This window comes from Phragmites australis, chromosome 15 (assembly GCF_958298935.1).
Source record: "Phragmites australis chromosome 15, lpPhrAust1.1, whole genome shotgun sequence".
Classification (NCBI taxonomy): domain Eukaryota; kingdom Viridiplantae; phylum Streptophyta; class Magnoliopsida; order Poales; family Poaceae; genus Phragmites; species Phragmites australis.
The window spans coordinates 27380820-27398876 of record NC_084935.1 but is presented as its reverse complement, the minus strand read 5'-3'; the positions used below and the strand labels follow the sequence as shown (position 1 = coordinate 27398876).

Below are 18057 nucleotides of genomic sequence, written 5' to 3'. Positions count from 1 at the left end.
CGATGAGTAGAAGAAAATTTATTATTAGTACCTCAGTTGTATTCTTTTTACAAGATTAAATTACAACAACAACAACAACAACAAAATCTTTCAGTCCCAAACAAGTTGGGGTAGGCTAGAGATGAAACCCATAAGATCTTGCAAGTCTAGTCATGGCTCTGACACGTGGATAGCTAACTTTCACGCACCCCCGTCCATGGCTAGTTCTTTGGTGATATTCCAGTCTTTCAGATTCCTCTTTACAGACTCCTCCCATGTCAAGTTTGGTCTATCTCGACCTCTCTTGACATTATCCGCATGCTTTATTCTTTCGCTATGTACAGGCGCTTCTGAGGGCCTGTGTTGTATATGCCTAAACCATCTCAAACGATATTGGACAAGCTTCTCTTCAATTGGTGCTACACCAACTCTATCACGTATGTCATCATTCCGAACCCGATCTTTTCTTGTGTGGCCACACATCCATCTCAGCATGCGCATCTCCGCTACACTCAACCGTTGGACATGTCGCCTTTTAGTTGGCTAACATTCTGCGCCATACAACATCGCAGGTCTAATTGCCGTCCTATAGAACCTGCCTTTTAGCTTCTGTGGTACTCTCTTGTCGCAGAGGACACCGGAAGCTTGGCGCCACTTCATCCATCCGGTTTTGATTCGATGGCTCACATCTTCATCGATTTCACCATCCTTCTGCAGCATCGACCCCAAATATCGAAAGGTATCCTTTTGAGGTATCACCTGCCCGTCAAGGCAAACCTCATCCTCCTCGTGCCTAGTAGTACTAAAATCGCACCTCATGTACTCAGTTTTAGTTCTACTAAGCCTAAAACCCTTCGACTCCAAGGTCTGTCTCCACAGCTCCAACTTTTCATTTACCCCCGTCCGACTATCGTCGACTAGCACCACATCATCTGCAAAGAGCATACACCATGGGATATCACCTTGTATATCCCTTGTGACTTCATCCATCACCAAAGCAAAAAGATAAGGGCTCAAAGCTGACCCTTGGTGTAGTCCTATTCTAATTGGAAAATCATTGGTGTCACCATCGCTTGTCCGAACACTTGTCACAACATTATCGTACATATCCTTGATAAGGGTAATATACTTTGTTGGGACTTTGTGCTTCTCCAAGGCCCACCACATAACATTTCGCGGTATCTTATCGTAGGCCTTCTCTAAGTCAATGAACACCATATGCAAGTCCTTCTTTTGCTCCCTATATCTCTCCATAAGTTATCGTACCAGGAAGATAGCTTCCATAGTCGACCTCCCAGGCATGAAACCAAACTGATTTTTGGTCACGCTTGTCATTCTTCGTAAGCGGTGTTCAATGACTCTCTCCCATAGCTTCATCGTATGGCTCATTAGCTTAATCCCACGGTAATTAGTACAACTTTGAATATCCCCCTTATTCTTGAAGATTGGTACTAATATACTCCGCCTCCATTCTTCGAGCATCTTGTTTGCCCAAAAAATGAGGTTGAAAAGCTTAGTTAGCCATACAATTGCTATGCCTCCAAGGCATCTCCACACCTCAATAGGGATATCATCAGGGCCCATTGCCTTGCCTCCTTTCATCCTTTTTAAAGCTTCCTTGACCTCAAACTCCTGAATCCTTCGTACAAAACGCCTGTTGGCATCATCAAAGGAGTCGTCCAGCTCAATAGAAGAGCTCTCACCTCCTCCATTGAACAGCTGGTCGAAGTACTCTCGTCATCTATTCTTAATCTCATCTTCCTTCACCAGAAGTCGATCTGTCCCATCCTTGATGCATTTGACTTGGTTGACATCCCTCGTCTTCCTCTCACGGATCTTGGCCATCTTATAGATGTCCCTTTCCCCTTCCTTCGTGTTTAACCGCTGGTAGAGGTCCTCATACGCCCGACTTCTTGCTTCACTCACTGCTCGCTTTGCGGTCTTCTTCGCCACCTTGTACTTCTTTACGTTGTCAACACTCCTATCCAAGTGTAGGCGTTTGAAACATTCTCTCTTCTCCTTGATAGCCTTCTGGACATCCTCGTTCCACCACCAGGTATCTTTCGCTTCGCTTCTACTTCCCCTCGTCACCCCAAACTCCTCGAAAGCCACCTTCCGAATGCAAGTCGCCATCTTTATCCACATATTGTTTGCATCACCTCCTTCCTCCCAAGAGCCCTCCTTAATTACCCTCTCCTTGAAAGCTTGAGCCGCTTCCCCCCTGAGCTTCCACCACTTCGTTCTAGCGACTTTAGCGCGCTTATCCCGCTGGACACGTATCCGGAAGCGGAAGTCAGCCACCAAAAGCTTATGTTGAGGGACAACACTCTCTCCAGATATCACCTTACAATCTAGGCAAGCACGCCTGTCTTCTCTTCTCGAGAGGACGAAATCGATCTGGCTAGAGTGTTGGCTACTACTAAAGGTCACTAGATGAGATTCTCTTTTTTTAAAGAGGGTGTTAGCTACGATCATGTCGTAGGCTAGAGCAAAGCTTAAGACATCCTCTCCTTCTTGATTCCTGCTTCCATAACCAAAGCCCCCATGCACCCCCTCGAAACCTGTGTTAGATGTACCCACGTGGCCATTGAGGTCTCCTCCTATGAAGAGCTTCTCGCCAATAGGTACACTCCTAACCATGTCCTCCAGGCCTTCCCAGAACTCCCTCTTGGTGCTCTCATTGTGGCCTACTTGAGGGGCATACGCGCTGATAACATTGAGAACTAAGTCCCCAACGACTAGCTTGACCAGGATAATCCGGTCCCCTTGCCTCTTGACGTCTACCACTCCATACTTGAGGCTCTTGTCGATCAAGATGCCTACTCCATTTTTATTTGTAGTTGTCCCCGTGTACCACAGCTTGAAGCCGGTATCCTCTACCTCCTTCGCCTTCTGTCCTTTCCATTTGGTTTCTTGGACGCATAGGATATTAACCCGTCTCCTCACCGATGTATCAACTAACTCCCGTAGCTTACCCGTTAGGGACCCTACGTTCCAGCTACCTAAGCGGATCCTACTTGGCTCGGCTAGCTTCCTTACCCTTCGCACTCGTCGAGTCAAATGCGAAGATCCTTGCTCATTTTTCACTACACCCGGGCGCCGATGTAGCGCGCCACTAAGGATGCGACGACCCGATCCTTGCCCACTTATCACCGTATCCAGATCAAGATACGGCGCGCCACCAAGGGGGTGATGGCCTGGCCCTTGCTCATTTAACACCACATCCGGGTTCCAATGTGGCGCGTCGCTAAGAGGGTTACGTCCCAACGATTTTCTTTCGGGTTTCATCTCCATAAGAGTGGCTGAGTTTTGTGTTGGCTCGCCAAGCCTATCACAACCCTCCTCCTTTACCTGGGCTTGGGACCGGCTATGTCGAGACAACATAGGCGGAGTTTTTTACAAGATCAAATTATTGAATTATAAATTATATTACAGCCTTCCAGATCAAGTAGAACCTTTGGAAAAATTGGAATTACATGGTGACCACAACATGCAACATAAGTCCAAAAGAAAACTTCATTGCAATTGAAAAATGTATCTTTTTGACAAAGCGGTAATTTACTTGCTGTTCCCTTTACTTCATTCCCCTTTGCATTTCCCACCTCATTCAAATCAAGATAAACAACAAATATTAATCAATTTCAGGGATTGAGATTTGAATGCATAATAACAGTCACAAGGCTTTCACTACATAAATGTACAAAGATGACTGTGTTTGCACTGAAATAGATTACAGGTATATCTTCATTTAGAATTGGTATTTATTTTCTTCCCTATATAATAACAACATATTCACTGATATAGAGCCATGTTATATCACTTAAGAATACGAACATTTTTCAGCATGTCATACAATTCTAATATTATGTTCTTTTTATAGGTACAAACTGTGTCTAATAGCCAGTGACAACTCCTATGAACTTGGGTTTGTTCTTTTTTATCACGTAGCACAGAAACTTATTGGGAAGGCCACACAAAAATTTCAAAGTATGTATGAAAAGTATGAGACTCCAAACGAAATATCTATCTTAGTGGGCCAAAAGTTCAGATTTATTGTTAAAATTTCACTTAAGAAGAGTGTCAAGAGTGTTTACATTGCTGAACAATTTGGAAAACAAGCAAAAACACCATCGTTCAGGATTGAAGCGCTAGCAACTCAGCGTCTTCAGCTTTCAATTTAGCTGGATGCTCAGAATCAGCCACAGTTAAAAATCGTATGGCCCTGTTGTTTGGACCTCTGTCGTATAAACATGTTGGTTATAATTATTATATGTTCCTACTTTTTTGCAACCTTCCAAATACCTAAGCAATATCAGTTGTTTGGTACTATGTACTATAAACCTGTTCATTACAATTCACTGCTGTTTGATCCCAAACAAACAACATAGGACTCTGCATAAGAAACATGATAGAAACTAAAGGTGGCAGGTCAATATTGTTTCTATCATGTCAATAATTGGTACTACCTTTAGGACTCTGCCACCAAGTTTTGAGCCAACACCGGGGATAAACAACAGCGCACATAACAATGGGGCTATCAGGCGCCACGCCATCTTTCTAGTATAATCCATACTCTGCATATATAATATTGTTTTCCACCAGGATCTGAGCAGACCTAAATTGATATTGTGGAATGAATTGGTACCTCATCTTATCAATATCAACCTCTCACACGAGCCCGACGTATTCCGGTGGAATTTGTACAAATTTAGAAAATTCTCAATTCAATCTCTATACCAGGCACTTACAAATAACGAAGAATCGAACAAAAAAATTTGGAAGATAAAAATACCGTTTAAGATAAAGATCTTCTAACAAATAATAATCTAATTAAAAGACAATGATAAGGTGGTTAAAAATGTTATTTGTGTCAAAAAATGAGACGATTAAGCATATCCTTTTTAACTATCGTTTTGCGAAATCTGTATGATTTATCATTCAAATGACTTCCAATCTTTATCCACTCAAAATATTCCAAACATGTTTAGTAACTAGTTTTATGGGATTAGTAAATAATAGAAAGACAAAATAATGGTAACAACGGTAGCATTTTGTTGATCATTGTAGTTGTGCAAAAATAATATAGTCCTTAATAAAAAGAATATTAATTCTCGTTTGCAGGTTACCTGTACATGTATGCATTTACTCTATACATAGGTTATGTTGTATCAATAAGAGAATTATATAGTCCTTAATAAAAAGAATATTAATTCTCGTTTGCGGGTTATCTATACATATATGTATTTGCTCTATACATAGGTTATGTTGCATCAATAGGAGCATTAGCAGATGATAACAACAACATGTACGCTTATGGTACAAACGATCAAGAAGATCTTTACCTGATTTGAATAGCAATCTAAATTTCAGATCGAAGATCCACCATAGACCGCGAGTTGGCCCGTTTTCTTTTGTTTCCTTTCTTTTGTTGTACTTTTTTTTTTTACCATGTACATCCATACTATACAAAATCCAAAAGTAAACTCTACGTGTTTATATCATCTTGATATAACGTTAAGAGTCAATAAAGCTTTTTTTATCGAAAAAAAAACCATTTGCTTAGTGATGGACATGACCAAAAATTTACACCCAAATAAAATCTGCCGTGCACTTGTGCTCAAGCCTCAAACATGTAAGTGCTAGTACCCACGTTCGCCGCTACGAACGTCTCATCTCTGTTGAACTTTGAAAACCATTTAACCTTGTAATGACGTGTTTTATCAACTATTGTTATAATTTTCACTGCTAAGGAACAAGGGAGAACAGGTGCTGATTGTCAGGATTGATTCTTATTTGGAGCTCAGCAGACTCTCCAAATACCTCTCAACATTGTCCAAACCGCACAGCTCCTTCACCACGGGCATGATGGCAGGGACTTTCAGGTCAAAATGTGAAGGTGAAGAACCAGATACAGAGCAGTGGAGTTCCTTCCTCGCTGCTCTGATTGCTTCTCTTGTTGCACAGTGCACTGAAGCTGCAAGAAGCAAAGGTGGCTCTCCAGATGCTGTAACAAAGGACTTACGTCAGCTACGCAGAAAATTGGGAAAAAAAACTGTAGTCATGCACAGGTGTGAGCACACATTAACGATAAAGCGTATAATGCGTGTACTTTATGCAATGTTCCAGTGAGCAGGTATCCCCAGCTGCAAGAAGTGCATGATACAGTAAAGCTACAAAGTTTTAACAATCCGTCCTGGTGTACAGAACAAATAAGAGAAGTAGCCAATCATACTATTCACATGCACTGAAGTATTGCATGTCGTTTGGTTCTTGATAACAAGGATGAATTTCATATGAAATTTTGATGGTTCGCACAACTCTACACAAATCCATGAAATTTTTTAGTACCTCTGCAACAAAGTCATGCACTTCCTGCAGATGGGGAAACCAGATTCCCCTGGGAACCATATCCTAAATATACTGCTTGATCTTTAAAGCGATTTAATCAATATGTTGAATCTATAGCCTGGCAGCCAACTACAACCTAGAAATCAAAGCAGAACTAGGTGATATGGTACATGCTCATAGATGCCCATATATTTGAAAAAAATGAATACCTTTTGAAGAGAGCACACGCTTTTTATGGAATCCACTGTTAAATAACTCAACATTGAACTGTTTTGGGATGGTGTCCACAGTTGGTATCTTGTATGTCCAAGTCCCATCCGAGACAACTAACCCATTCGAGTTGGTGACATACTCCTCGCTCATGAAATAACCAATTCCCTGAACAAATGCCCCTTCAACCTGAAAAAAAGAAATGGACGAAGTTAACTAAAACGAAAGTAGTCCGACAATGAGATTTCACAAGATACTTAAATTATCATGGCTCTGCTGTCCCTGAAGATAATTAGCATTTTTCAAGTTGGAAAAAAAGAAAAGAAACTTGAAGATTATTTAAAGTGCAACACTAATTATAATACAGTCAAACACATAATACCCACCTGCCCCAAGTCCACGGCAGGGTTTAAGCTCTGGCCACAGTCGTATAAAAGATCACTTCGCAAAATTGTGGTGGCTCCAGTGAGAAGATCAATCTCTACCTGCAATGTTAAACATGAATATCTTAACTTAGAGCCATATTAATTACAATTGTCTACTGCTACCATTCTACTGTGTATAGCTGTGCATCTTAAACCAGACTTAAGTGTAAAACAAGGATACCTCACTAGCAGCAGCTCCATAGTTTAGATAAGAACCCGAAGGGCCAGGAACGTAGTATTCTCTTGCTGATAAATCCACACCAACCATTATTGCCTGCATATCGACGATAGCAACATTTCATATGTTTAATAAATTAATTTATGGATGTGCAATGGCATTTGAAATGCTAGAAGCAGGCAATGTGTGATTTCCTGAGCATACAAAATTTTCATATCACAAAGACAGAGATGATCAGATTCATTTACATTAAGAGGAAAAGGTAACAAGATAATTCCCTACAATTGAGTAAGGAAAATCACCCCAAAACACAATGTTCCATCCGATAATAGTTGCTAAGAAAGGAAGTAGTCAATAACCTTGGAAATAAGTTCATCCCATGAAATGTTGCCTTGCTTTTCTTCAAATTGCTCCTTGACTGGTTTCAGCCTGTCCACCAAGATATTGCAGGCGCAACGAACTGCTTCACAGCTAGATTCTGATGTGGTACTCCCTGTGGTCCATCCTCCCTGTACCACACTTAACGTATCAGCTTGAATAACTCTTATTCTCTCAAACAGGTCTTGACTTTTATCAGCCCACAGTTGTCCAAGACCAAACGCTGCCATCTGCTTCACCTTTGTCCAAAGCCCCTGGCCTAACTCAATGCCTCCAACTTCAACAGCAATTGATCCATCATTAAAAATAGACACTTTTCCAGGTGTTGGTCGAGATAACACTTTGTGTACTATTGGCACAAAAGAGAGGCCTCTCTTTTTCCATTTGTTGTTCCCGTTGAAAGACTGGACCATTTCAAGACGGTGCTGGTAGTTTTCTGATGCTGTTAATTGATCACAGATAGAGGGAAGCGTATAACCAATGGCATCTTCCGCACACTCACTGTGAAACAAAGCAAGGCTCTCAACTGTGTGAAGATTTCTCTGTCTAACCAAATTAGCATCAGTAGAGAGCGCGGAAGCAACATGCTCAATAATAGCTTCAGCAACATAAGAACCTTGTACTTCTCCAGGCCCCCGCATTGCAGACTTCGTTGAAATGTTTGTTTTACAGACCTTTGCATCATAAGAAAAGGCACCCCAATTATATTTCTTCAGTGCCTCAATGAAATTATGAGGGATTATTGGGCTAACATCTTTCGTCATTCCTGCGTTTATGAACAGATCTATATGCAGTGCAGTGATCTTTCCATCTGATTTGAATCCCACCGAATAGCATATTTTCATGGGATGACGACCTCCAGTCATTATAATGTCAGTCTTGCGTTCAAGATACATTCGAATAGGACGATGCAACTTGAATGCTGCAAGTGCACAAGCAGTCGCCACCTATAAGTAACAAACATTTAATAGGATGAGTGTTCCTTTGGGAAAAAAAAGTTAGATATATCGTACAGAGCAGGCCATTCAGTTCTACTATTCAGTGTAACAGTCATGGATGACAAAAGGTGAGCATCTGGTTTTATTATTTACCACTCAGTGTGATTCCTGAACATCTTTGTTTGTATGCCTACAAGGCGAAAATATGTACAGATATTTTTCCATATTCAGGTACGAGGATACTCATACTTTTGGATTGTTGTGTTAATGACAGTAACTTCTACAGTTTAAAAGGTATGTAATAGTCGTCTACTGCTGATATGTTAGCCAACTATCAAACATAGTAGACACGAACATGCAACTTACTTAGTTTAATCACCATTATACTCCATAATAACTCAAAACGTAGACTGGTAAAATGAAAACCTTGTTTCCAGTGTTTTAAGTATAAATGATTATGGATTGACACTTACAGGTAGTGATCTAACAGCCTTTCCTCCAAAGCCACCACCAACTCTTCTAGTAATAACACGAACGTTGTGACATGGTATGCCAAGGCACTTTGCAATGACGTTCTGTGCTGTCTCAGGGCATTGGCTTGAGCTATACACTACCATGCAGTTATCCTCATCAGGTATGGCCAGAGCAGTTTGTGTTTCCATGTAAAAGTAGTACTGCGAATTAAGCTTCACCTGCATAAAGTGTTTGTCAGCTGGAGCACAGAATAGAGATATCAGAGATATATCAAAAGGGGATGAGTACTCCATTATTAGGAGCAATTGTCGGGACCAATTACATATGCCACAGAAAAGTTAGCGAGGTAGGGCAGCATTAAATAAAAAGAAAAGGGCATAAAGGCACAAGTATTCCAGAAAAGTAGCTTAGGCTAAATCACTTTAGGCATCAATGGTGGCCAGCACAAATGTAAAATACTATATTATAAATCTGTCAGATGGCATGCTGCGTGGGGCCAATGCCAAGTGGAAAATCACCGGAAGATATTCATGTGACCAATGGTTATGAAATGTTAGTCTCAAGCTCATAGTCTTTCTACCTTACATTAAAATTAATTCATTCACAGATCAAATTGATGAAGTGTACCTCAGCTGAGTAGATTTTCTGATCTGCTTCTGCCATCCCTTTTGAGAAATCACCAATCTTTTGGGGAAGAAGAAATGGCAGGGTTTCAAAATAACTGCATCTTTTAACAGCCTCCTCTATCGATAAAACTGGTGTATCCAAGTTCTCTGTGCTGTAGTTAATTACAGCTCGTTTTGCAGCTATATTGGCAAGTCTTTGTGTTTCTGCAATCTATTTAAAAAAATTCAGTAATAGTTCAATTCAACCATACCACACATTGTCATTACTAGAGGAAAAGAAATATTGCAAATTTCTTTAAATCCAAAACCATCATACAAAAAGCATACCACAACACCAAGAGGCTCCCCAGCACACTGAGTAATTGGATCACCAAACAGAGGTTCAGGTCCAAATACAGTGTTGGCCCCAACGTTGCTGCCGCCTTCAGGAATATCATTAACAGTGACAACTGCCACCGTTTTTAGCTGCTTGAGAGATGGGTCGAGTTCTATGCCCTTCACATGAGCTAAAGGTTTTGTGCTATATATAAATGCTCCATAAAGGCAGTCCTTGGGAGAAGGGATGTCATCCACAAACACAGCCTCACCTATATATGTTGGTTTTGTATCAGCACTGCAGTTTACTTTCCAAAAGAACAGATAATGAAATCCACTGCTAATATTAAATAAGGCACATAACTGAACCTTGAAAAGAGACATTAAAATATTACTCATTCTTGGCTCTTCAATATATAATTCAATCTGGGAGAAAGGAGGATAAACCAAGCAAATAAGTAGCATAAACTAGAGTGCAAGAAAATATAGCATGCTACATAATGCAATAGCTTATTAAATAAATAACTACCAATCATATCCAACATAAAAGTACTCCCACAAGAATTAGTCACGTTTTGGGATGCAGCAGCCAAACTTTTAAATTCGAATATTTGGATTGGACATCCGAAAACGATATGTGAAGATTTGTCACGGAAAGTACTTTAATAATAATTTTATAACGTTATTAGGTCTTATACATATACTTATAGTATAAATTAGTGACGGAAGTTGCATTTCAAGAAAGTATGTATGTCCAAATGTCACTTTTATGAATGGAGGGATTAAATGATTGCTAATTATTAAATAGCACTGCAAAGTGCATACCGGAGGCTTGGAGCTCCGCTCCGACTTTCTTAGCTGGTATGCCAACTGGGAGATAGTCTTTATTGATTTCAATAATCTGTTTTGAGGACTCAAGTATGCGATCATTGCTATATAAACTAGATTTCACACTATTGATCTCCATAAGTGAAGCATCAACATGTGTATCAGGTTCACAATTTGGATTTCCATTGGAGCCAGAAGTTACACAGCCATTAAAATGAACTGCCTTTACCGGCTTCAAAGTTCCTCTGGTTACTGGGTAAAGAAAACTAAACAGAAAGGAAACAGCCAAGCTTGATCTATAAGCAGCATGCCTTGTGCCTTCTTTAGGAACAATTGTATTCTTGAGAACTTTACATGCTTCAAGTAGTACTGATGCAGTAATGGGTTTACCGACCAAGAATTTCTCAACATTTTTAGCCCTGATGGCATGTTGGGTTCCATATGCACCAAAAGCCAAACATAGCTTGTCCAATATTAAGATGCCTGAAGTTTCATCTAAAGCGGCTTGAGCCGAGAAAGCAGAATTAAGATATGCAACCGCATTGCCAAGAGGGCGTGGAGCAGCTCGGCACGTCTCAAATAGCACATAAGTTCCTCTTGTACTTCCTGTCCTATTCAAGGTTCTATCACCAGATAAGACACCGGTGGGAGTCCAATGAGGAATGTGAATGCTTAATAGCAGTGTCTTGTAATCACAAGGTGGCATCTCCAGGAATTCCTCCAATGTGACAGCCAACCTTTCCGATGACACCTGCATGCATATCGACGAACCAGCAGCAAGAAGAATCGTTGCAATGTCAGAGGCAAACTGGTCCCTTTGCGCCATTATCAGATTTCCACCCAAGCTCGCTGTATTCCGGATAAACGGAGAAGCCACCTTCTCCATGTGATCAGCAATCTTACCAGAAACAACATCTTTGCAGCCACCACCTTCTCCTCTTAAAATCTCAATTACTCTAGAAATTGATACTGCAGCCCCAATTTCAACACCCCTAGCATCCTTGTTAACCGAATTCAGCTCCGGGATGTCTCTCAGGTCAATGTACCTATCGTACACCCCTGCCTCCCTGTAAACACCAGAAGCAGTGTTGCCCACAACCACCTTCGTCCTACTTTCGCCAAACAACTCAGAACCTACTAGCTTATAGTACTCGTCCACACTCCGAGGCCGATGCCAAGAGCTCTCACTCCTGACCAATGCCGCCGGCGTACACCCGTCAATCCCCAAAGAAACTCTGATCTCGGCCTTCAGGAACTCCGGGAAGGCACCGATGCTCCCCTCATTGTACCGTGGCAACTTGGAAGCATCAGCGTCCCCCTTCCTCCAGAAGGAGTTGAGGCCCAGGTCCTCCAAATCCACGTCCGCCGCGAAGCTCTTGCAGGCGTCGGCGATCGGGCGGTACCCCGTGCAGCGGCAGAGGTTGCCCGCCACCGCCCGCTCCGCCTCGGCCGCCGTGAGCCTCGAGAACCCCTCGGGCGGCTCCGGCCTCCCCGCCGCAGACTCCGCGGCGGCGAGTGCAGCGGCGAGGGACATGCACACCCCGGGCGTGCAGAAGCCGCACTGCGAGGCGTGGAACCCCGCGAGGCGCGCGTGCACCGCGTGGAGTCCACCGCCACGGACGCGGCCGCTGCTCCCGAGCCCCTCGGTGGTGGTCACCGCGCGGTGGTGGAGGCCGTGCACCAGCGTCAGGCAGGAGCTCGCCGCAGCGTGCGACACCGCGCCCGACGCCGCGTCGTAGGTGGAGAGCAGCACCACGCACGCGCCGCAGCCGCCTGCAGAGTCAATCAACCGCACCTGTCAAGCTCATGCCCCGCACCAAAACCGAGCAGGAAGGGGGGGGGGGAGCGGGTGTAAGGGTTTCGGCGCGTGCCTTCGCCGCAGCCGAGCTTGGGGCCGGTGAAGCGGGTGCGGGTGCGGAGGAACTCGAGGAGGGTGGCGCCGGGATCCACGTCGCCGCCGCGGAGCTCCACGCGCTCGCCGTTGACCGCGAAGACAACCGCCCCCGACGCCGCCGAGGAGGAGGAGGGCGAGGAAGAAGCCATCGCGACGCGGAGACGAGGCGAGGCGCGTGTCGGAATCCGATTCCCATCTGGGCGGCGCCTGCGGCTTGCTTATCTACTACCACTACTACCGCCGCCACTCTCGCTCACTGGCAGGCAGGGTCGCGGTCGCGGCCACGCCGCGAAATTCCAAGCGGAGACAGCGACCGACGCTGGCGCGAGCTCTGTGTCGGCGTGTCGCTCGCTCACCGGGAGCTACTGGGCAGGCAGGCGGAACGAGTGACACGGCGGGTTGCTCGAAGGCGACGGGCGGCTACCTCCTGTCGCTGCAGAGTGGGCCCCGTGGGTGCATGGGTTGGAGTGAATGGGTTGCTTACGCGATGAGCTTTCGGGGTTGGTTTGATTGATCGGTACATGTGGATTGATTAGTTTGCACGTGAGGGACGGCCGGGCGATGCGGCGGCGGGGTAGGCGGGTCCCGCCTCGGCGGGCCGGCCACGTGCCACTGCCCGAGGTTGGAGATATTTTTTGATGGCCGACGCCCGACGCACCCAAAGGCCAAATCTAGGGGTCCACTAGACTACTGACCGTCCTTCGTCGTCCCTGCCCTCCTCAATCGGTCTTTGGCAGTGCTCCAGACACTAGTTCTGTCGACGCCGCTCATCGCCACGATAACTTAGCGTCATTGTCTCCCCGCCATCAGCACTGTTCTATCGGCCGTCCTTCACAGCTCCACCTCTGTATCCGTCTTCTTCGCTAGACCGATCCACTTCCTCCTTAGGAAAGTATAGTGACGAATCCAAAACCTTTTTTCTGAATCCTAAACCTCACCGATTATCATCGCCTGATTCACATTTCTAAATTCAGCACTGAATTTTAGAAAGTGTAGACGAATAACTGTATATGGACCTTTTTGACCTTCTATAGTTCGTTTGTAAAAACATGTGAAAATGTATTGAAAGTAAAATTGGATAGATTCTTGAATGCGTGAGACTCTGCCAATTCTGGGGTGAAAAGCTGAGAGTTTGAGTTCTATCAAAAATCATGCATCCCTGATTTTGTATCGTTTGTTTGTTCTTTATTTTTAACTTGCTGACTATTTTTACCAGGTGCGTGCATGACAACATAGGCCGTGTTTGGAGCACTTGCCGCGGCTTGCCTTGCCTTGCTGGTAAGGTTTTACGTGTTTGGATCGCACGCTTGTTGCCTTGGTGCCTGTGCTTGTCTTGCCATCGCGAGAGAGCCAAAACCGTTCTCTGGCGTTAGCAAACTGTCAAGCGAACCAAACTGACCCATACACTTAACCTTAATGTCTCCGGGGATTAAAATTTCATTGAAATTTTGTGAATTTTAAAGGGGACAAAATACTTAATTTCGGAATTTTCTGCTACTAACATATAGGACTCATATAGTAGAGGATGAAAAATAACCGAAATTTCATAACTCTTGATCTTTTCGCCGACGAACGGAAAAAAATGAAAAACAAAATTGAAATCCCTGAATGTCTGGACCTTGCAGGAAAGGATGGAATTTAATTTTGAAATGAGCAATGCTGCACCACTCGACTTGCCGGACGCGTTGTCGTGAACGCCACTTCGGCAAAGGGATGTGCAACACCACAAAAATCATGGAGTGTATCATTCCTTGTAAGGATCTGCCCGCTGATTATTTCAAAGAAAACATTGACCTGTAGCGTTTAATGTATTCATGCTTTCTTTTGCAGGTATCATCCTTCGGGCCGGAATGCAGCGATTCCTTGAAGCTGGCCACTATTCATGCTTTCTTTTCGGAGTGTTTCCAGAAGAACCACAGGAAATCAAACAGAGGTTTGCCTGATGAGAGAAGATCTGCACAGACCTACTATCTCATTATTGTCTCCCTGCCATCGACACTGACCCACCAGGCATCCTTCGTCGCTTCACCCCTATGCATGTCTCCTTCGTTGGACCAGTCTGCTTCCTCGAGAAAGCATACCGGTGAACATGAAACCCTCTTCTCAAATCCTAAATCTCACCGACTATCATCGTCTGATTCACATTTCTAAATTCAGCACCTGAATTTTAGAAAGCGTAGATGAATAACTGTATAAGGACCTTTTTACCTTCTGCAGTTTCTTGTAAAAGCATGTGAAAATGTACTGAAAGTAAAATTGGATAGATTCTTGAATGTGTGAGACTGCCAATTCTGGGGTGAAAAGCTGAGAGTTTGAGTTCTACCAAAGCTCATGCATCCCTGGTTTTGTATCATTTGTTTGTTCTTCTTTTGTGCTTGCGGATTGTTTTTGCCAGGTGCGTGCATGACAACATAGGTCGTGTTTGGAACGTTTGCTGCGGCTTGTCTTGCCTCGCTGGGCAAGGTTTTACGCGTTTGGATCGCACGCTTGTTGCCTTGTGTCTGTGCTCGTCTTGCCATCGCAAGAGAGCCAAAACCCTTCTGCCTTGCCAATGCAAGGCGAGCGGTCAAACGAACCAAACTGATCCATATGCTTGACTTTAATGTCTCTATAGATTAAAATTTCAAAATTTCGTGAGTTTCGAAGAGGGACAAAATATCTAATTCTGGAATTTTCTGCCACTAACATGTAGGACTTACATAATAGAGGGTGAAAAATAACCGGAATTTCATGAATTTCAATCTTTTCGTTGATGAGCGAAAAAAAATGAAAAAAAAATTGAAATCCCTGAATGTCTCAACCTTGCAAGAAAGGATGGAATTTAATTTTGAAATGAGCAATGCTGCACCACTCGACTTGCCGGACGCGTTGTCTGATGCAGAATCAGTAGTCCAAGTGAACGCCACTTCGGCAAAGGGATGTGCAACACCACAAAAATCATGGAGTGTATCATTCCTTGTAAGGATCTGCCTGCTGATTATTTTAAAGAAAACATTGACCTGTAGCATGTAATGTATTCATGCTTTCTTTTGCAGGTATCATCCTTCGGGCCGGAATGCAGCGATTCCTTGAAGCTGGCCACTATTCATGCTTTCTTTTCGGAGTGTTTCCAGAAGAACCACAGGAAATCAAACAGAGGTTTGCCTGACGAAAGAAGATCTGCACGGACCTACTATCTCATTTGGGAATTGACTAATGCATTCACAAAAGCTTCGCATAGAGATTGGTAGGCGCTAACTTTTCAGCAGGAAACTACATCCAGATAGCGAAGCAGGGGTTCTTGGTGAGTTCATAGGTTTCAAAGCATGGAACTAAGCAGTTAGTTGTCAGAAACAATTCTTACTACGGCCTAGTTCAGAGAAAAACAGGGTCATCCGCAAGAAACACGACCATTAACTGAATCCGTAGGTCATCCACACAGACCTACTATTTCTCGGATCATTTCTGTCATTGACCGTCAAGATTATGTGTAGCATGAGAGTGGTGCTATTGTGGTTCTTCTTTTGTTGGACCTTTAGTCATTTTGGTTGTAGTCTGTCTCTGTGTTGCTCTCGGACCAGTTTAGCTAGGTTCTTAGTCCGCTGTATTTTTGTGATTTTTTCTCAGTTTTCTCATAAATAACTGAGTATTTCAGTCTGTCAGGTCCTTCTTACTAATATAATTAGCGACTCTCCTACTGGTTTTTTTAAAAAATTAATTGAATCCGTCAAGCTGAGCTCGATCGAGAAAGAACTCTTCCGCGAGAGAGGAGAGGATAAGACCCGAGAGGGCAAAGAAGACATGGGACTTGCAACTACAACGTTGTAATACTCGAAAATGTGAAATTCAATCGTTTATCATGGGACCCACGAGAGAACAAATTTGACCTTTTGAACCGTTGTTCGAATGGACGATCGGAGACCGCGGATGTGTAAATCTCATCGAGAGAATTCCGTTTTGCTTTCTAACATCCTATTTGGGCACTCAGTGAGTCCGTGTCGAGCCCAATAAATCTAGGTCGTTGAATAAAATAAAAAAAATAAAAAGAGGATAAGTTGGGGGATCGGTCCCAAACCTGTGTGAGGAACCGTCCAAACAATATTCTAATTAATCATTAAGCTGGTTATTTACATAATCACGACTACAATGATTAGCCAGAATATCATCTCGGTAGTCTTAACATATGTTTTGTGCTCAAGATCGGAACACATGCATTACCAACATATAGTATCACAGCAAGCTTAAGAAAGAGCGAGTAATTAACTTTATATTACAAGCCTTTAGAGGATCATCATTTTTAACAATTTTCAACAGAAGATTAGAGAAACTACGCAATGGAAACAAAACCTATTAACAACAAAAGAAGGGTGGAGCCATTTGCCCTGAGGCAGCACCCCAAAACACCGTCGCTCCAGTAGTTTGCACTACTCATTCCCACCACCAACATCGGCAGATGTGAAGTAGCCAAAGACTAACTCATCCTCACCTGCAGAACCTGAAAGACCAGTGTAAGTACAAAGGTACTCATAAGACTTAATTCATATATGGTACATATAGATAACCTAACCCTAAGGATTATGCATTAAGCCGCTAGCAAGAAAAATACCACAATGTCAAGTAAAATAATATGCGACCACAACCTAGATATATATGTGTGAGCATCTATACTTAACCAACTGTACCTTTCCAACCTGTAAATCTCAACATAAACATGAACATATGTGTAACTGGAACAACAATTAACATATCTGTAAACATAGCCATCTCAACCACATTCCACCCATCAACCCACAACGGAACTCTACGATGGTGTGCATGGACAGAAAACATGTTCATGACTGAGAACGTGGCAATTTGAATTGTTCCTACACCCTGCAGGGGTACAACTTTACCCACACGATACGAGGATCATTTGGCTTGTGCTACTCGCTAAAGTACACACAAGGAGGTGTTCGTGATAACATTTCTCATGCCCGAAACCACCACTTGCACATGCCCCTATGGCACCGGGGTTACCGCGAGCAAGTCTGCTCCGGCTCTCCAACATCTTACTTCTCCTCATTCCTTTTCTCTTACGTGTCATAGGGACGCACGATAAGTGTCACCATGGCGTATGATAATCGGCTTACCTTACCATTAGATCAGCATGTGGTTAGTACGGAAAGTGATTAAGCCAACGACGAACAATGATCAGTGCTTAACCGATACAAGGCGGTCTACGGTATCCGGGCTCCTTTTCTGAACTACCCCGAGGAACTCCTCCGAGGCAGAAAATACCCCTAACACCACCCACGTCTCGCCTCATTTTCACTAGTCATCTAGCCAACATCACAAATATAATACTTGTGAACAATACGTAAGCCCTAGGCTCGCGAACAACGGTTGCACCGTTGCTCGACTTCTACTAATTACCTAAGCATTGCTAAGCATATTGTCGGAGGATTAACTCCTGTCGCAGGGATCCCGAGAGACCCCTTTTTAGAGA

The 18057-nt window shown here is 43.4% G+C and overlaps 1 protein-coding gene and 1 long non-coding RNA gene across 2 annotated transcripts; one reads left to right on the top strand and one right to left on the bottom strand.

Moving 5' to 3' along the window:
* The first annotated feature begins 3378 nt into the window (after positions 1 to 3378).
* On the top strand, positions 3379 to 4269 carry LOC133893703 (uncharacterized). The gene is made up of 3 exons (XR_009904550.1): positions 3379 to 3532; positions 3625 to 3715; positions 3860 to 4269. It is a non-coding gene; the product is annotated as an uncharacterized LOC133893703 (long non-coding RNA).
* Positions 4270 to 5269: 1000 nt separating this feature from the next.
* Positions 5270 to 12885, bottom strand: LOC133893701 (indole-3-acetaldehyde oxidase-like). The gene is made up of 10 exons (XM_062334792.1): positions 12571 to 12885; positions 10697 to 12472; positions 9884 to 10143; positions 9558 to 9767; positions 8930 to 9148; positions 7500 to 8465; positions 7144 to 7236; positions 6924 to 7022; positions 6537 to 6726; positions 5270 to 5983 (listed from the first exon to the last, which is right to left on the bottom strand). Exons 1-10 carry the CDS (start codon positions 12740 to 12742, stop codon positions 5769 to 5771), a joined length of 4200 nt encoding a protein of 1399 aa, XP_062190776.1. The 5' UTR covers positions 12743 to 12885; the 3' UTR covers positions 5270 to 5768.
* Positions 12886 to 18057: the final 5172 nt, after the last annotated feature.